General features: G+C 30.8%; 3 protein-coding genes across 7 annotated transcripts in view; 2 read left to right on the forward strand and 1 right to left on the reverse strand.

The window, feature by feature from the left end:
* Positions 1-255: 255 nt before the first annotated feature.
* The window catches only part of LOC109537081 (phosphatidylinositol 4,5-bisphosphate 5-phosphatase A), a 25,781-nt gene continuing 9,146 nt past the window's right edge, over positions 256-16,890 (forward strand). Inside the window, exons 1-9 of one of the 5 annotated variants that reach the window (XM_019903639.2) lie at positions 257-411; positions 7,457-7,625; positions 8,162-8,332; positions 9,072-9,247; positions 9,304-9,534; positions 9,624-9,777; positions 10,251-10,388; positions 11,476-11,661; positions 11,968-13,068. In XM_019903639.2, the coding sequence (XP_019759198.2) occupies positions 362-411; positions 7,457-7,625; positions 8,162-8,332; positions 9,072-9,247; positions 9,304-9,534; positions 9,624-9,777; positions 10,251-10,388; positions 11,476-11,661; positions 11,968-12,027 (1,335 nt within the window). In that variant the 5' untranslated portion in view covers positions 257-361 and the 3' untranslated portion in view covers positions 12,028-13,068. Of the gene's footprint in view, positions 412-5,184; positions 5,427-7,456; positions 7,626-8,161; positions 8,333-9,071; positions 9,248-9,303; positions 9,535-9,623; positions 9,778-10,181; positions 10,389-11,475; positions 11,662-11,967; positions 13,069-16,890 lie in introns of those variants that run through there. The other 4 variants (XM_019903636.2, XM_019903638.2, XM_048665972.1 and 1 more) reach the window with 4 other exon arrangements.
* On the forward strand, positions 1,550-3,991 carry LOC109537083. Its single transcript, XM_019903642.2, has 3 exons — positions 1,550-2,278; positions 3,557-3,679; positions 3,737-3,991. Exons 1-3 carry the CDS (start codon positions 2,209-2,211, stop codon positions 3,910-3,912), a joined length of 369 nt encoding a protein of 122 aa, XP_019759201.1. The 5' UTR covers positions 1,550-2,208; the 3' UTR covers positions 3,913-3,991.
* Positions 13,061-16,890, reverse strand: part of LOC109537080 — a 21,315-nt gene continuing 17,485 nt past the window's right edge. The window contains exons 5-11 of the mRNA XM_019903635.2: positions 16,455-16,642; positions 16,048-16,224; positions 15,913-15,991; positions 15,680-15,852; positions 15,391-15,556; positions 14,802-14,926; positions 13,061-13,997 (exon numbers count right to left, since the gene is read on the reverse strand). Of these exons, the coding sequence (XP_019759194.2) occupies positions 13,792-13,997; positions 14,802-14,926; positions 15,391-15,556; positions 15,680-15,852; positions 15,913-15,991; positions 16,048-16,224; positions 16,455-16,642 (1,114 nt within the window). The 3' untranslated portion in view covers positions 13,061-13,791. The remainder of the gene's footprint in view (positions 13,998-14,801; positions 14,927-15,390; positions 15,557-15,679; positions 15,853-15,912; positions 15,992-16,047; positions 16,225-16,454; positions 16,643-16,890) is intronic.

The raw sequence follows: 16,890 nt of genomic DNA on the forward strand, positions 1-16,890 counted from the left end.
AAACGCTCAAACAAAATTCATCTTTCCTTTAAAGCATCTCTAAATCTCCACTAATCTACAAATTATTTGCAGAAACATAACTTTTCAGAAAATGTATCACTCATTCCGACTCTGCCTCGTAACAAACATTAACATTAATTTAAAAAGGTTTAACCTTCATTCATCGGAAACAAAACAAAACATCAATATGAAAAGCTGATAATAAGCCTGTGATATATTTCGAAACTTGTATACGTTTATCATTAAAATACATAGTCGAGAATGCAAAATATTCGGATAATTATAATGTTATAATTTAAAACTGTAACGAGCAGTTATTTGCTAGAGTATTAAAGAAAAACAGTTGACTGGTGCGGTAATTATGGGCAAATTTATAGTCCTTTTTTCCCTATTCGCCCCTGGTTTGAGTAGGTATATCACAAATCATCGGCATCGTAATTATTGGGTCGGTGTGTAAAGTTATAAAGATATTAAGGATAACAATTTTTTTCAGCGAGTATGTGAGAGTAAATAACTCGGTAATCGGTTTTCAGTAATATATTTGCTGGCAAGGCAAACTGGGTTTGTAAAGAGGGGTAGTATTCTTCAATTTTTGTAATAGCCGCACAACATGCAGCTATAAAGTTAAAAGAAAAATACTGAGAAGAACTTAGGGAAATATTTCGAACTGGAGTCGTCTGAAATTATCGTGTAGTATACGAGAGAGCTTTGACTTTATTAATTTGATACCTGTGGAACCATTTTTGCCAGGTTCAATTATATTTAGCTCTCTTTTTGTACTCGAGAGACTTATTTATTTTAGTGATTAATCACAATATTGCGTCGGTTTTCTAACTGAAATTACGCAAGAACCAAGGTGTTTTATTTATGGTAACCAACCTAGGGCCAAATATGACATTATTTTGTGAATTAATTTAATTATTCAGCTATAAAGCGCACTAAATATTTTGCAAGAAATAAGGAAACGTGAGCTACAAGTCTTTTTGTATTGTACTTCTAAACCGTTTTTTCCTTTATTTGATAAAATACGATTTTCCTTCATTTTTGCGTTCGTGTTTTACTTGCGTCATTTCTCTTTACCCAGGATTGTAAAATGTTGGGCACATTGTTGGTAAGTACAAGATTACAAAAAAATTTACAAAATGCTGAATCTGAAAAATGGAGTTAATGGCTGTAAAGATTTGTACAATTTCAAAGTTTTTTAATGGTCAATAACGCGAGAGATTTTTCTAGCCAAAACTGTTAGGTGTATGTATAGTCTATTCAATAAATTAGAAGGTTTTGTGAGTTGGCAGCTATTGTTAGGTAAGTGAATATAAAGCAAATTATATTATTATACACATTATACAAATGATATTCACTAATAGTATAAAATGCAAGTACGTGCATAGAAGTGACATATAATCAAAATCCCATAAATATATTAAATAAATAAATATTCATGTTTAAAAAGTGAAATTTTGTCACTGATTTTTATTTCACTTTTGGTTTCTTTAAGATTTTAACAAAATTTCAGCACGGAATATCGAATTTAAATGTTTTTTTGCGTAGAGATATTTCGTAAAAGCGCTTCTAGATTTGTTGCTGTTTTATTTATCGTAATCCGTTAAAAAAGACTATTCTTCACTTAAACCTTTGATCTATCTTCACTAATATGGAAGTTATCAAGTTATGAGAAATGTTGCCAGTGTTCAATCAGATTGTTTGCGATTGACTTCGACAGAATATTATAAAACTTTTATTTAATATGGAGTATTAAAGTGTGTCTGGCAGGATTTGTTACTTCTACTGCTGGTCACATTTATATTTAGATTATATATATTTTAAATTCTACCTTGAAGTAACAAATACACAGCTCACTTCTTTGCTTTAAATACCGAAAGAGTCATTATCAAAATATATGTTATACCATAATTAACTGCAATATTTATTGCTAAGTATGTAAATATTTTTTTTCCTTTATCGCCCCATTTATAAATCATATTTTTCTCGAACAGTTCATGTTGAAATCACTGATATGAATATCGTTTATTACGAATTAGGTTTTTGGAACAACAACCATTTTACGATAAAAGTTCGCCATTATACCCGAAGAACTGATCCAGATATTTCACAAAAGCGATCTATAATATATAAAGTGCATTGGCGATCGTTTAATTACATTTTTTCAAGATTCGTTCGTATAAAAGTTATTGAAAAACGTTGAAGATGAAAAGTACTACAGCTTTGTTGGTAATTTTTGTTGCTTTGGCGCTTGTTCAACGCTCTATGCAATATGGTAAGTAAATACACTAAATAAAACATGATTTGAATGATGAAATGTTGGCTGTTTGAATAGTTGTTTGGGTATATACAGGGTGTCTAGTAAGCAGGATGCATGTCTTACAAGGATGAGTCGACAATTTCTTCTAAAGCAATATCGTGTTACTTCGTGACGCATTTTTATTTGGTTGCAAAGTATATTTGAATTTTATCGACTTTCTCCAAGGGAGAGATTAGGATGATTTAAATTTCTAAGTATCAGGTGTCAGGCAAAATAGAACAAATAGCCTCCAGCTTCGCTTGTCTTCGGGTCTCAAATGTCCCGAATGTTGAACTTTACTTATATTTGTCTTCATTAATATCTACAATTAAGATTTTATGGGGCATTTGAATGAGGAAAATGTTCAAAAGTTCGATGATTATACAGGGTTCCTAGCAGATTGAAGTGCTTGAAACCCAACGCTTCGACTATCGGATAAAAATTGTATTTTTATTTGTTATTTAAATTGTTATAACAATTGTCATTGCATTGTACATTGCTTTTACAGGGTGATACTTCTCAATCTTCTCTGTTAATTTTCAGTGCGATATTGCTTTTTTACTTTTCTACTGAACTAAATTCGATTTTTCAAATTTATTATGATCACCACATTCACTTCCTTGTTTCTTTGCATGTTCTGTAAAATGATATGTGAATATGCAATTAATACTTTTGTTATTCAACGATCCATATCTCTGTAGGGTTTTCCAATTTTCACTTATTTTATACACTTGTGCCCTGTAAAATTATTAGTCAATTTCAGTTAACAAAAAATCTCAAATAACAAACAACCAATATAATGTTGATGATTAGGAAGTAGAGGGGATTTTAAGCAAAATTAATACTTCTAAATTTAAAATTAACTAAAAATTAATTAAAATAATTAAGTGTTACAAATGGAAAATCAAATAAATGTTAATAATGTAAGGTGTTGTTGGTTCTGTGAGCAGGTTTATTAAGAATTTTCAACTACAAATTTTATTCGCAACAAACCTCAGTACCCTGAGTTAATAAAAATATGAAATTAATTCGATTGAAATGAACATTGAATTCAAGATTTGTTTTTACAAACTCTTTAATTTTAATTGAAATTGAAAATAAAACTTCTTCTGAAAACGCACTCAAAAATTAAAATAATATTTATATTCCATATTATATTGCCAGGTACTATTCATTGGTCAAGTCTCTGTAAATATATGTTATATAATTAATATATATGTAGTTTCATAACAAATAATTTATTACGTCTTTAAGTTGCTTCTCCTACTTGTTTCGGCCAAGTGTGTCCTGCATCAACATCGAACTGCAAAGAACATAAAAAATCAAGCATAGACAAAAGCCGCATACAAGTGAAGATAACATGCTTGGACGACTTTGGTAAGTTTGTTTACGAGTTTATATTTATTTAAATCACTTTGCATTATTTATGTTCAGATGCAAGCGTTAAGGAATACTACTTTGAAGAAGCTAGTCACTTGGATCGTTATACCGCATACGAAAACACTCGATACGAATCTATTAATGAAGGAATTTCTTATTCTCCCGATCCATATAAGAATCAAGGTCTGGATTTAACTCCTCACCGACAACTTCCCGAATGGAATTTTTAAAGTGGCAGTGCCCTATAAAATGAGGAAAAAGTGTATACATGCAAAAATATAATTTATGAATAAATGGTTTTTAAATTTAGTAAATATGTGCACCTTTGTTAGTAAATAAAAGTATAATACCCTAAGGACTTGGCATAAATGGCATCAGAAGGTAGTTAGTTACAAGAAAAATATACTATAGGTACTGCATTTCCATTTTGGAATGGTTTTGTTAGTTCTGCGGGTATAAACTTAGTAAAATATCAAAGTTATAACAAAAACGCCGCGAAGCGTTAATATATTTTTTGCAAATATATATATATTTGATAAAGAAAATAAACTCAAAATGCTTTTGTACAAAAATAACAACTATAAGTTAATAGTCAGTAAGAAGACAATACTAGTCTTTTTCCAGTTTAATTTTGGGCATTTTATTATTTCTTTTGATAAAATGAAACTTTTGAAAAATTTTAAAAATTCGTTTCTATAGCAGAAAATAAGTGTTTTACATTATTTTCGGATCTATTCTTTCATTTTTATCGTACATTAAATTTCATGTTTTATTTTTATATTATATTAGTTTATTTTTTTTGCATATTCTGCGTGTTCAACTGATCCTGTTTTATTGAAACCGTTCATTATTTTTCAACGAGATTAACAATGTAGGACTGTCCTTGCTCAATTTTCTGAAACCCACCACTTAAATCTCTATATAAATTACACGTTTGGCAAAATAATTATTGTTTCTTGCATGTATGATCTATATGCGCGAAACAAGGCGCAACTATTCATAAAACCTGTGATAAAAAAGGAAGCGCACCTAGAACTGGACGTATCGAAAGTATGAGGATGTTAATTAATGTCAGCTCTGTGACGTGAATAGCAAATAGGTTTGTATCAATAAAATCAAGAACAATTGTTAAACAGGAATTTTAGTAAAATACAGCCTCACCATTTAAAAATGCGCGATATATTTTTATTTGAGAATATCTTTTATAGAATTTTATAGAAGAGAATATAGCGTTTTTCGATTCTTTTTAATACGCGCATTCGAAAATTTGCCCTATTTCACTCATGCCTGCTCTATGTTACCTGTAAACGTTATATCCGGAGTAAATAACAACTGTAATTTGTTAATAATTTCAGTCAATAAACCAATAACAGTAAATAATTTCAAAAAGTTTACACACATGAATTTCTAATATATGAACTGACAACATTGCATTTATCAGCTGTTAGATATCAATAAACCTCAGCTGACTGAGTTTAGGACATACTTGTCTTTATCTATGGTTTAGGAGCCAGTCTGAAACTGACAAACGGGAAATTTGTTGGAATTTTTTTAATTTTAGAGTGTTTACATTTCACTTTGTATCAAAAATTATTTTTTACAAGTCAGTGCATTTCAAAAGTATGATTAAATAGAATGTCATTAAGCAGAAACGCCTTGAAAGCTGTTATCATCGTTTGCAAACCCATCAAGTATATAATTTTTAAGCCATAGTTTCTAATATCTCTAGCATGGATAATCTCAGGTAAGATTTTGGCTTTATTTCATTCAGCCAATAATTTTCACAACCTTTGCGCTGTTGTATATTCGCTATATTTCCATCGTGTAACTTGTTAGGCCTGTTTTAATATTTGAGCTATTGCTAAGCTACATTTCGCCATGAACTCTGCTTGATCAATTATTTCTAAAAACAGGCTCATACGTAATAATTTAAAGGAATATGTCGTTAACAGAGTGCTTGCAGCCTTGAACATGATGTATTGATTAATGTCTCAAAATTAGACCAGACTAGACTAACCCATCTAAGTAATATTAAAACTTAAAATCAGGGACTTATCTTGCCATGACTTCCATCTCAAAATACATATACCTACCTATGTGTAATAATAGCACACTTACTGGAAATGTATTATTGATTAGATTAATCTAAATAATCCCTAATACATGTTTCAGTTGAAAACCTCCAATTCTTTAACCGGCTTTCGAATAATCCTTAACTCAATTGGTGTAAATTACATTATTAATCGTCAAATTTTATCGCATCCTGAATGGGTTAACTGATTAAAGAGCCCCATTTATCACTTTTCAATTCTCGTCGAGAATAACATTTTAAAATTGACTTTGGATTACTTGAAACTACTGAAAGATTTATTATATTTTTAGACATAGGACATGAGGCATGAATCAATTATGCGTTTCGTAATCTTCAATAAGTTCCAAAGCAGTTTATAATTATATTAAGACGAAATGTACACACTAACGCTTCTTTCCTTTGCCAATAATGTCTATTAAGTATATTTACCACAATAATATTTATAGGGTTTGTCCACAAAACGCGAGTGTAATTATTAAAAACACTCAATATTTTTTCTTTCTACTGTTTTTACTACATTTTTTTACAAACTTATTTCTGAAGAAGGAGAAAGAGGTCTATTCTTCAATCGTTATTGAGAAATGCACTGTGCATTTAATAAGGTTTTCTGATTTTCAATTGATCACARTGTACAAAACTTACAAGCAAAAATGTCTGATCTTTTATGTATCAACCGACGATAACACTTAATTTAATATAAAGAAAATTAACTCATTTATTCACTCTTTTTTGCATTGAGATTTTGCAGATGTTATTTATGTCCTCTCAATGCATGTGTTGCGCATGAAAATGTACATAAAAGGATAATTAGAAACAGAAGCAATCGCTGTGTAATGTGCTGTGAAATAAAAAAAAACTAGTTAAATTACTTTTCATCAATGATTCAAACGGTTGAGGTTTATTTTACAAAATGAGCATAATAGAAGTGCAAAGATGCAAATAGAAAGCGTTGCAAAGTATCCAAAAATGGTTTTTATTTTATTAAGTTTTAAAGCTGCCTAGTCTAAGGGGATTCATGTAAAAATAACTCAATGTATATTACAACGAACATTCAATAATTTAGTTCAGAATTTTGCTTTATTTTTTCACACGCTTTAATTTATTTCATGCAAATTATTGTTCATATTATAAAGTATTTAATCTAGTAGCGAAAACGGAGATAAAACTAGTTGGGTTTTGTAGTAGTTTTGTTTTGTAATTTTCTGTGGTTTTCTTGTAAACCGCATTTGACGGTATCGATTTTAGTTTATCACTTTGTGGCAATAATCTTGTTTACCTGTCTTGTGTATTTAAACACAGTGTTATAGCACATGATAAAGGAAAACTGCTATTTTGATATTTAAGGTGTTTGTTTGGACTAAAATGCTTATAACAGAAATCGATAAAGCTATTGATGGTTTCTTTTCAATTTGTCTACGGTTTGCCTTCGAAATCACAATTGTAAATATTTTTATTTACCTTATTATGCGTTTAACAATTGTGTGAAATTCTTAAAAAATTATTGATAATCAATATTTTTTTACATAATTTTCCAATATACAGATTTTTTTCAATTTGTATTTTACAAACTGCAATTATCGCAAATTATTGTAGACTTGTGAGAAACAATATATCAGACACTCAGAAGCAGCTCTGCTGTGTTGTTTCATATAAGTAGTTTACAAATATCTTATTGTTTGCAGGCTTTATCTAGCGACCTACAATGTAGGCACTAGCAACCCGGAGCAGCGCCTGTTAGATTTGTTGTCTATAACAAGTCAGAAGGGTGAGAAATTTCCAGATTTCTATGTCATTGGTCTGCAAGAAGTGAAGTCTCAGCCTCAGAATATGCTTTTAGATACGTTGTTTGAGGTGAGTTTTCTAATATTTTGAAATTATTTTTCAAAACCAAGATATCAGAGTTAGTATTTTTTATACCAATTTTTTAAATTTATATTGTCTAACCCAAAGTTATAACTGAAAGTTGAATAATTCAAGTACATTAAAAAGAGAATTAAAGAAAGCAGGTTCCAACCATTCTATTGTCAGCTCGATTTCCGGTTCCATAATGGCGTTTAATTTAAAGCTTTGTTTACGTTTTTACGATGAATTATAATATAATAGTGCCTATACAAAGATTCAATGTTTCAATTTCCTTGATATTTTAATAAAAATGCTGTCGTTTAGCATGACTATTTGTTGGTTCTCAGACTTAAAATATGATTCGATCGTTAATTTCATTTCATCATTTTTATTATGCAATTTCTCTTTTAATTAATTTAAATTAAATACAATATTTTAGAAACAATCTGCGGTTATGTTAATAGAAACTCTTATATTTTCTAGTCTATTTCAGCTATAGCTTTTAATAGTTATACATGTTTCAAGTAGTTTTGGTGTACTTTCAGGATAATTGGTCTGCAGCATTACGCGATATTCTCGATAATAAGGGCTACATTAAGTTAAAGTCCATTCGATTACAAGGATTACTGCTTTCGGTGTTTTCACTGAGAAAACACTTGTTGAACATCAGGGAGATTGAGTCCGAATATACCAGAACTGGCTTAGCTGGAATGTGGGTAAGTTTTTAAACAATAAAAAAATATTTTATGGCACCTACACTGTCCCACTGTTCACATAATTTAAGTCAATTATTTAATATTTCAGTACTTCTTTCAAAATGAATTGGAATTTTTACTATTTCATACGATTTATTGGGTTTATTAAGTAGTGATTACATAAAAGTCGTTACGTCATTTATATTTATATTCAATTTTATTTGAATCAACATAGAAATGGGATTTACTTGTTTACGCCATGAATATTGAAATTCCTACTACACACGTTGAGTAGGATCTTAAATAAAATGCTAGTTTTATTATTTGTCAATAATGTTTAATAACTGGTTTTAGGTGATGCTTTACTACTCAAGCGCATTTCACAGTCATAAAATAATGTCTCACTTCTAGTAGAGTTTGGATCGTTTGTGTTAAATAATAAAGACGATAATGTTTTCGTGTAACTTTTTTAACTGGCTTTTTATCTTCTAACAGTTTCAAATTTAGCTTTTTAATGCAGTTGAAATCTTGAAATGTAGAAAATTGAGAATGTTTGTTAATGTACATTATTCTGTCTTATTAGAAAATATTGTTTTTTAATCATCCGACACCTTTTTACCTTTTTTGTGTGTTGTGTTACCAATAAATTTACCTTGTTTGTGTGTTAATAGCTCTAGCTTAGATTAAATGGTATATATTTTGTTTAAATAAATGTGATATTCTTATCATTGTCATGAAGAAACCGTGTAATATTTTCTAGGGCAATAAAGGCGCTGTTAGTATACGATTAAGTATCTATGGATGTTCATTATGTTTTGTGAACTCACACCTGACCGCTCACGATAATCAGCTGAAAGATCGAATTGAAGACTACAACAGTATTATCAAAGACCAAGATTTTCACGTTGAGGAAACTTCTAAAATTTTATACCACGAGTAAATATTTCATCGTTTACTAGTGAACTTGATAAAATTCAAAACTTCTTTTTAAGCTATGTGTTTTGGATGGGTGATTTGAATTTCCGACTACTAGAAGACTTCGACAGAACTCCAGAAGAAATAGAGAGAAGCGTATTGAAAAAAGATCTAAAAAAGCTACTGGAGCACGATCAACTTAAGTATGTTATGAACAAGGGCGAAGCTTTTAGCGAATTTACCGAAAAGGATATTGAATTCGCTCCTACTTTTAAATTTGAAGTGGGTGCAAATGCTTACGACCATAAGTAAGTTGGATTGTAATTAAATGTAATTTTAATTTAAAAGTATTTTTTCAATTATAAATGTCGTTAATTGCAAACTCTTAAACTTGCAGAAGACGACCTGCATGGTGTGATCGGATTCTCTATTGCGTAAACTCACACAATTACGAAAATGTAATTTTGAAAGTGGACCAGCTGTCTTATAAATCACATCCGTCCTACGTACTGAGCGATCACAAGCCAGTTAGTGGAGATTTTAATATAAAGGTACAGTAAATGTTTTATATGTCTTGCTGCTTCTGCCAACTAGCTTGAAACACCGTTGCTTTTATGTGGTGATGGTAACTACTGATCAATTTCATTGTAAGCCTTGTCCTAAAAGTTTGAGGATAGCTTTTACTAACATTTATTTTTAATTTCAGTGTTGTGAATATATAGCTCTTACATAATGCGATCATTTCACTTCCTCATGCTTGGGTTTCCAAAAAATGATAACCAATTTCCATTAACAGTACATAACGTTATTTAACAGTTGCGAAGCTATATTAAAACTCATAAATGTTCAAAGATCCCACTAAAATTAATTCATCCACGTTGCTTTGTTGGCTGCAAGTTAATGAAACTAATTCAAATATAATAATGGTTTTTAACGCCTCAATGAAATTGTTTAGATACCACGACCAGTAAATATAAGACCCAGAAATGTTGCCCTAAAATTAGCCCAAGTCGTTCCCGATCAGGTGTTTTCAGATTATTCAGAGCATGTGGTACAATTCGACAAGGTTCCAGCTTGGGAAGAAGCGCAACAGAACAAAGCTTTTTACATAGTTACCAAAGACATTCCCGCTACAAAGGACGATTGGATTGGACTGTTTAAGGTACGTGCAGTTTGCAAGTGCTATTATCTGTATAACCTTCGCTTCCCCAATCTATTAATAGAAGTAAGTTTTACGATTGCCTGAAGATTCCTTTTTTTCAATGGGTCTATTAATATGAAAATCAAAAAATAAGTACATTTACAGATGGAACGATAGAGATATTATATAAAAATTGCAACATATGCGAATGTTTTGGGGATACCCTGTAGAAGCAAGCCCTTTAGGACTCAAAATGTTAGTGTAAACAAGTCGAACTACCAGTTTAAAAATGCTTTGTTTCGTAAACAAGTTCAGGTTTTATCGATCAATTGGCTGGTTTTTTAGATAAACAAACTTCGTAGGAAAACCTTTTGTCCGGCGATTGGCTCTAAGCAAGACGCTGCTGCATTATTTCGGCTTGCTTTGTCTTGAGTTAATTTTCATTTCGGGACGCAATTTAAACTGTTTTCGGGATAAAACACACTGTATTTTTAGCGCAATGGAAAAACTTTCGGTTCTTTTCGTTGCAAAGTGAATAAATACAGTCGTATTAAGGCAGTGGAAGTTTAAAAAAGATAATTAAAATTGTGCGTTGTTTTAGCACGACGTTTAAAAAAACGGTGGTATTTTGCGGGTTGGAGGACTGCTTCGTATTTTTGTGAAATCTATCATGGCATCATTAAAATGGCGTGGTGAGTGAGTGTTTACGGCTCAAAAGAAAACTTCTGGTTGCAATTAGCCGTGTAAGTTTCAAGCGAATTTATTATGGTAAAATGGTCAAATCCGTTTTCGTCGGTTTTTATAATTTTTATTGTAACTGGCATTAATGGATGGATTTAATTATTCGCATTTATTGTCGAACCCTAAAATTGAAAAATTACGAGCAAGTACTTTCATTATGATTTAGTTTGTTGCACGGTTTAATAATCTATTTGATGAAGGGCATTCGATCTCAAAGTTTTTTTTTACCTAATTGTTTATTGTCATAACTGAACAATTTATGGTGTATTTAAATATTTTCTACTGTTTAAAAAATACAAATTGAATAATACCTGCCTTTTTGGATCTATCTAAATATAGTGTCGATTGTTGTTTTTTTAACTTTCAGGAGAACTTTACCTCATTGGACGATTATGTAACCTATGAATATGTTCATAAATGCACCACACCTGTGGATGAACGAGGCCCCCCGACTATGGAAAGGCCGCAAAAGTACCAAGTTACGATTCCGGATGTTCCGAGCAGATGCAGAGGGAACTATTGCCTTGTCTATTTCAGCCAAACAGAAGATAAGGTGAGTACAAATTTATATTAAAATTACCGTTAATTGGTGAAACCTTAGGTTGAGTAATCCATTAATATGATTATGCCTATAAACACTATTTTCAAATCAAAAATGTTTTTAAATGTTAATATTTATTAATACAAATTATGTGAAAATATTTTTAAATGTTACGTGCATGATGACTATTATCCGCGCAACTATTTTGTTGTGTGTTTGTTTATCAAGCGGCTTTATAGAGTTTGTCAGAATCTGATTATCTTCAATATTAATACGTATTGTGGGTAAAAATTGAATAGGTGTTTTTTTTCGCCTTAGGTTATGAGCGTATTGGGAATAAGTGACTCGTTTCCAATAGTAAAAACGGAAAGTGATTGACTAAAAAGTGATGCATACTTGCGACGTTGAGAGTCATCAGCTCGTAGTATGTTTGAGGTTTTTTTTTAGATGTCATCAGTACACCAATACTTTTAGTTAGTTTATGCTAGAATGTCTATTGATGTTGAGTAACTTACTTCGAGTCTACCTGAAACTTGCCTACTTATCTACAGTACATATGTTGCCCTTAATATACAAAGTTTAGGAACAAACTTTGTTGTGGAATGTGAGGTTTGTTTTATGGAGAGGTATTTGATAATTGAAAGCATTTTCTACCGTATTTATTAAACGAAAGCAAATATTTTATAGCAAGAAAAGGATTATTCCTAAATGCCGATAGATCCCCTTCTATTGAAATATGATAAAGAGTATGCTAATATTGGTAAAATTGAAAAAGGTAAAAAAAGCTAGAGCTTAAACTTTCTGGACGAACGGCTTGACAAATTTGCAGCATAATAGATTGGGTATATTTACCAAAAGCTGCCAGTTAACGAAAAAATTATGTTTCGGAGTTTTATCCAATAATTCCCTAGCTTTGTAGTGATAGTGAAATAACATTCCTTTAATATAACTTTTACTACCATATTCTAACTGGTTATTTCCATTTGCCAGTAATGGCTAGACGTCAGTGTTAGAAAGGAAGCAGTAAGGCAATTACAAAATATATATTGTGTTTGATAAAAATAATATAAATTTTAGATAAAATTGTTTAAGCGTATAGGAAATGCTCAGCTGTCGCTTTTTTGCTGAAATATAGGTTTAAAAGTTCGAGAATAGGTTTAATATGTTCACGTAGTTCAAGTAACACCCCGATATTTAGTTCTAATGCACTGATTACATTGCTGTCTTTAAATCAAATATATAGCGCTAACGTCTACTTAAATATGTACCTATATTTGATATAGCTGTTATGGTTGTTATTATTTTGTAAGTAATGTACTATTTAATTTTCTACCGTCCTATTCATTCATCCTATTTGTTGATATATAATGTCAAAGTATGAATATACGCAATTGAATAAATCACACCAATGTAGTATTACATTATTTTGTTTATTACATTTAATTAACAATTTTGGAGACAAAACAACAGAAGTATCATTTTACGGAAAGGATCAACACTCTGATACACCATTTTATTATTACATGAAAACAAAATAAAAAATTGAAATAAGCAGAATATTAAAAGGCAGATGTTACTTAAATGAGAAATGAACTTAAATATATTTATTATGAGGTCCTACTTGGTATTGGTGATTAAATTCGATAAAACTGAATGGTTCTAATGAGCAAAATCGCTAAACTCTTGTAAAAATTTAATCAGTCTTCAACGCCGCACACATTGCTAATTGATTACAATAGCAGAATTAGTTGTTAATAGATAATTAAATTTAGTTATGAAAAATGAAACTACATTTTGTTTTCTACATTAGACCAATAAGTTTGTACAATCATAGAGAATATAAATATAATACTATACAGTAAAAGCTAAAGTCGAAATAATTTATGGTAAAAGTACAAAACTCAAATGCTAGTTATAATAATACACATCGGCCATCAATTATATACATTTTAATTTATTAATACGCAATCAATCCCTTAAAAAGAAACAATCCATTCAATCAATTGCCTAAAAATCTATCGCATTTTTCAGCTAGAAAACACACAAACAGATCAGCTTTACAAGCAATATAATACATACGTATTTGGTATATTCGCAACTCAAAGAATCTTTTTTATTACTTTAGAATCAACAGATTGTGGCTCATCGATTATTTTGAAAGGTAGTCATTTGAGCATGGTTGTTGCTTATAAATGTATCCATTTCGCACTGTGTGTCTGGAGTTGGCGTGTGGATTCCATTTAATCCTTCGCAGTCCTCAGAGTTGATTCTTTTCTTATTTGTAAATTTTTTCTTTAGTTCCTTCCTGGTGTATTTATTTCCCACAAAACCAATGAATGTTACTACGCCTAGAACGGCATAATATTGATTAGGACATTTTACTAATAATTTAGCAATGTTTTTTGTTCAAGTATTGCAAGAAAATTACTATTCATGGAGTTAAACCACGAAAATCATATACATGTGATTTACGTAGACCGTGCATTAGAAGTTTTCCAACTTTTGTTGAAGAAACTTCGAATTTTATTTTAATTGCAAACCCCTAATTTCTTTAGCATGGTGGGATTGGCCTCCGAATTGCGAGTTTGGGCCACCCTAGTTTTGTTAACTTATCGCTTATAGTTTTTGATGTACTCGTATGTCAATTGTTGTAAGAAAAAATGCCAAGACAAGTGATTGTGGAACAAGACATATCTAAGGAACGGTTCTAAATTCAAAACCCAGATGACATTAAAGTGCTCATTTTGTAGCATATGGGTGCATGCAGCCTACCAACATTGACTTGACAAAATGTTAAAAAATCATTTTTTTTAAACGGCACCTACTCACTTTTTTTGTCATGTTTAGTTTCGTTTCTTATTGTTTAATCATAGCAAAATTTTCAAATAGGACCAAAAATGAGGCCCAAAATCGCCCAAATTGGAAGGCCAATACAACTATGCTAAATAAATTAGGGGTTTGCATTTAAAATAAGAAAGTTATATTATAATTTTCATAAACCCTGTACAGCTGGAGGGTTAAATGTATTTTTCGGCACGACTCGATATGACCGGAATCAAAATTTGAAGTTTCTCAAACAACTCTTAAGTTGGAAAACCTAATGAACGGTCTACATAAATTGCCCTGTATACAAAATAAAATGTCATGTTTACCTAATGCTGCTTTAATTACGTCTAAAGCCAATTGAGTTTTTCCACTCTCCAATGGGTAGGCGAACATGAACACATCAATTAACCAAAAGCAAGCTACTGTTATAATGATGCCATACGTCCTGGACCTAAAAATATGCATCCATTGTTTTTAAAATACATAATAATTAAATGGTTTAATCTAGTTATAGTAGATAAAAATATTTTACGGGAAAATGATGAAAAAACTTGAATGGAACACAGCAATAACAAATAGCTGTATAATTTGTGGTTTCAAGGTGATTAAACTTGGCAATAAAACTATAACACTGTAAGCTGATGTTCTTATTTTCAAACATGAATAGCTATTAATAAACATTAGTTTCAAGAATTGGACAATCTAGGAATAAGTAACAAAGTTAATAATTTGTATTTTATTTTCTGATTTCCATATCGAGTTCCGTTGAAAATTGATTACCCCCAATTTCAATTTAAACCGGTTATAAGTTTTAATATATCAAAAAACTGGGATATTTGTTGTTGGATATAAGGTTCACTAACTAAACGTTTTCTTCAGCTTCAACTTTTCGTTTTAATCCTACGGTGTACTTACAAGAATACATAGCTGTTGGCGTTCGAAATCCAATCGTGAGTTTCAGATATAGAGGTATCTTTTTGATTTTTCGTTTTGTATTTCTGTATTAATATAAGACTGGCACTTGCACCTATTATCGATATTATCAAGGGCACAAATGTGATTTGGGCTCTGGCGTATGAGGCTGCAATAAATGGTAGATATTTTATAGTATATAAGATTATGCAATTTTTTTACTTATAACTTATTATTCCTATTTTAAGGAATATAGATAAAACATATAAAATGTACTATGACGGATACTTACTTTGGAAGACGCATCTAGTTTTTCCATAGTTCATGATATAAGAACTGGGTACGTCAGGTACCCATAATTCTCCAGAAAATAAACTTATGGCAAATAATAATAAAGTTACACCTAGAGAAAGCCCGCAGTACCAATTCCACCTAAGCGTATATCTTTTGCGTTCAATCGGATATCTGAAATGAAAATGTGGCTATAGAAAATTACGCTTATCGTTTTGCATCAAATGTACTTACACAACTTGATAAAGCAAATCCAAACACAAAATCAGCAGCCAAGAGAAGGAAAGTATCACCGTAAAAAGGAACACAAAACCTAGAAATGTACACGATATAATAGAATTGTTAAATATACAAAAGAGCGGTACTTACCAAAGAAGTTACAGGTTCCAGCTTTGTTTTGAACCTGCATCACTATTAGAGATATAAAAGTAATACACATTGATGATGAGAACATGATAAAGCATCTTTTGTGTATGTCGGTTGCTTTCAGTATGATGGCATAGGCAGCAGCCGATAATGCAAAGCAAATTGTCGACAAAATTAAAACTGAAAACAAACAAGTCACTTAACTAAACTACTTCTTAAACTAATAAACAAGGTAAGTTTTAAGCTGCGCTATGGTGTCGTTTAAGACAAAAATCTATATCTATGAAGTGCGCAATTTATAGAAATTGAGAAAATTTTGCGTCTGCTCAATTTAAACATGTTTCAGAGGGATTTGAAAAGGTATTGAAAAATTGTTTAAATTAATCACCAGATGGAAATTTCCTTCTTACCTGGTAAGTAAAAATTTAAATCAGATGCTTGCGCTGGTTTGGGTACACAATAAAGTGTGATAGTTTTACTGCTTCTATTATCGGAAACGAGTGCATCTATACAGTACTCCCGATGAGTTAGGATTCCATATCCTTGTATAATTAAAGACGAATTGTAGATTAGTCCACTTAAATCTTCCACGGCGACTCTGAAAAATRCAATTATTTATAAAAAAGATTTTATTATATGTTTTARTTGGTCATATTGAAATGAATCAATAACAAAGAAAGTATCATGTGCTAAGTTATRCAGACTGCCGCAATCTTTTAGCGGTAGAGATTATCWGTAAAGCCGTATCCTTTAAATTCAGTCGTCTAAAACTCTAAATTGTACAAACTTGTTTTTACGTTCATTGGTTTGTTGCCGCCCTAAGATCTCTCCTCAACTCCTCAACCT

Source organism: Dendroctonus ponderosae, unplaced genomic scaffold, assembly GCF_020466585.1.
Source record: "Dendroctonus ponderosae isolate FM_Combo_2020 unplaced genomic scaffold, Dpon_F_20191213v2 Dpon_F_20191213_4, whole genome shotgun sequence".
Lineage (NCBI taxonomy): Eukaryota > Metazoa > Arthropoda > Insecta > Coleoptera > Curculionidae > Dendroctonus > Dendroctonus ponderosae.

Excerpts from the sequence above, each read along its gene's own strand:
- LOC109537083 (XM_019903642.2), top strand. The coding sequence starts at position 2,209 with ATGAAAAGTACTACAGCTTTGTTGGTAATTTTTGTTGCTTTGGCGCTT. Across the intron at positions 2,279-3,556 it reads TCAACGCTCTATGCAATATG|TTGCTTCTCCTACTTGTTTC; the intron begins GTAAGTAAATAC and ends TACGTCTTTAAG. Across the intron at positions 3,680-3,736 it reads AACATGCTTGGACGACTTTG|ATGCAAGCGTTAAGGAATAC; the intron begins GTAAGTTTGTTT and ends ATTTATGTTCAG.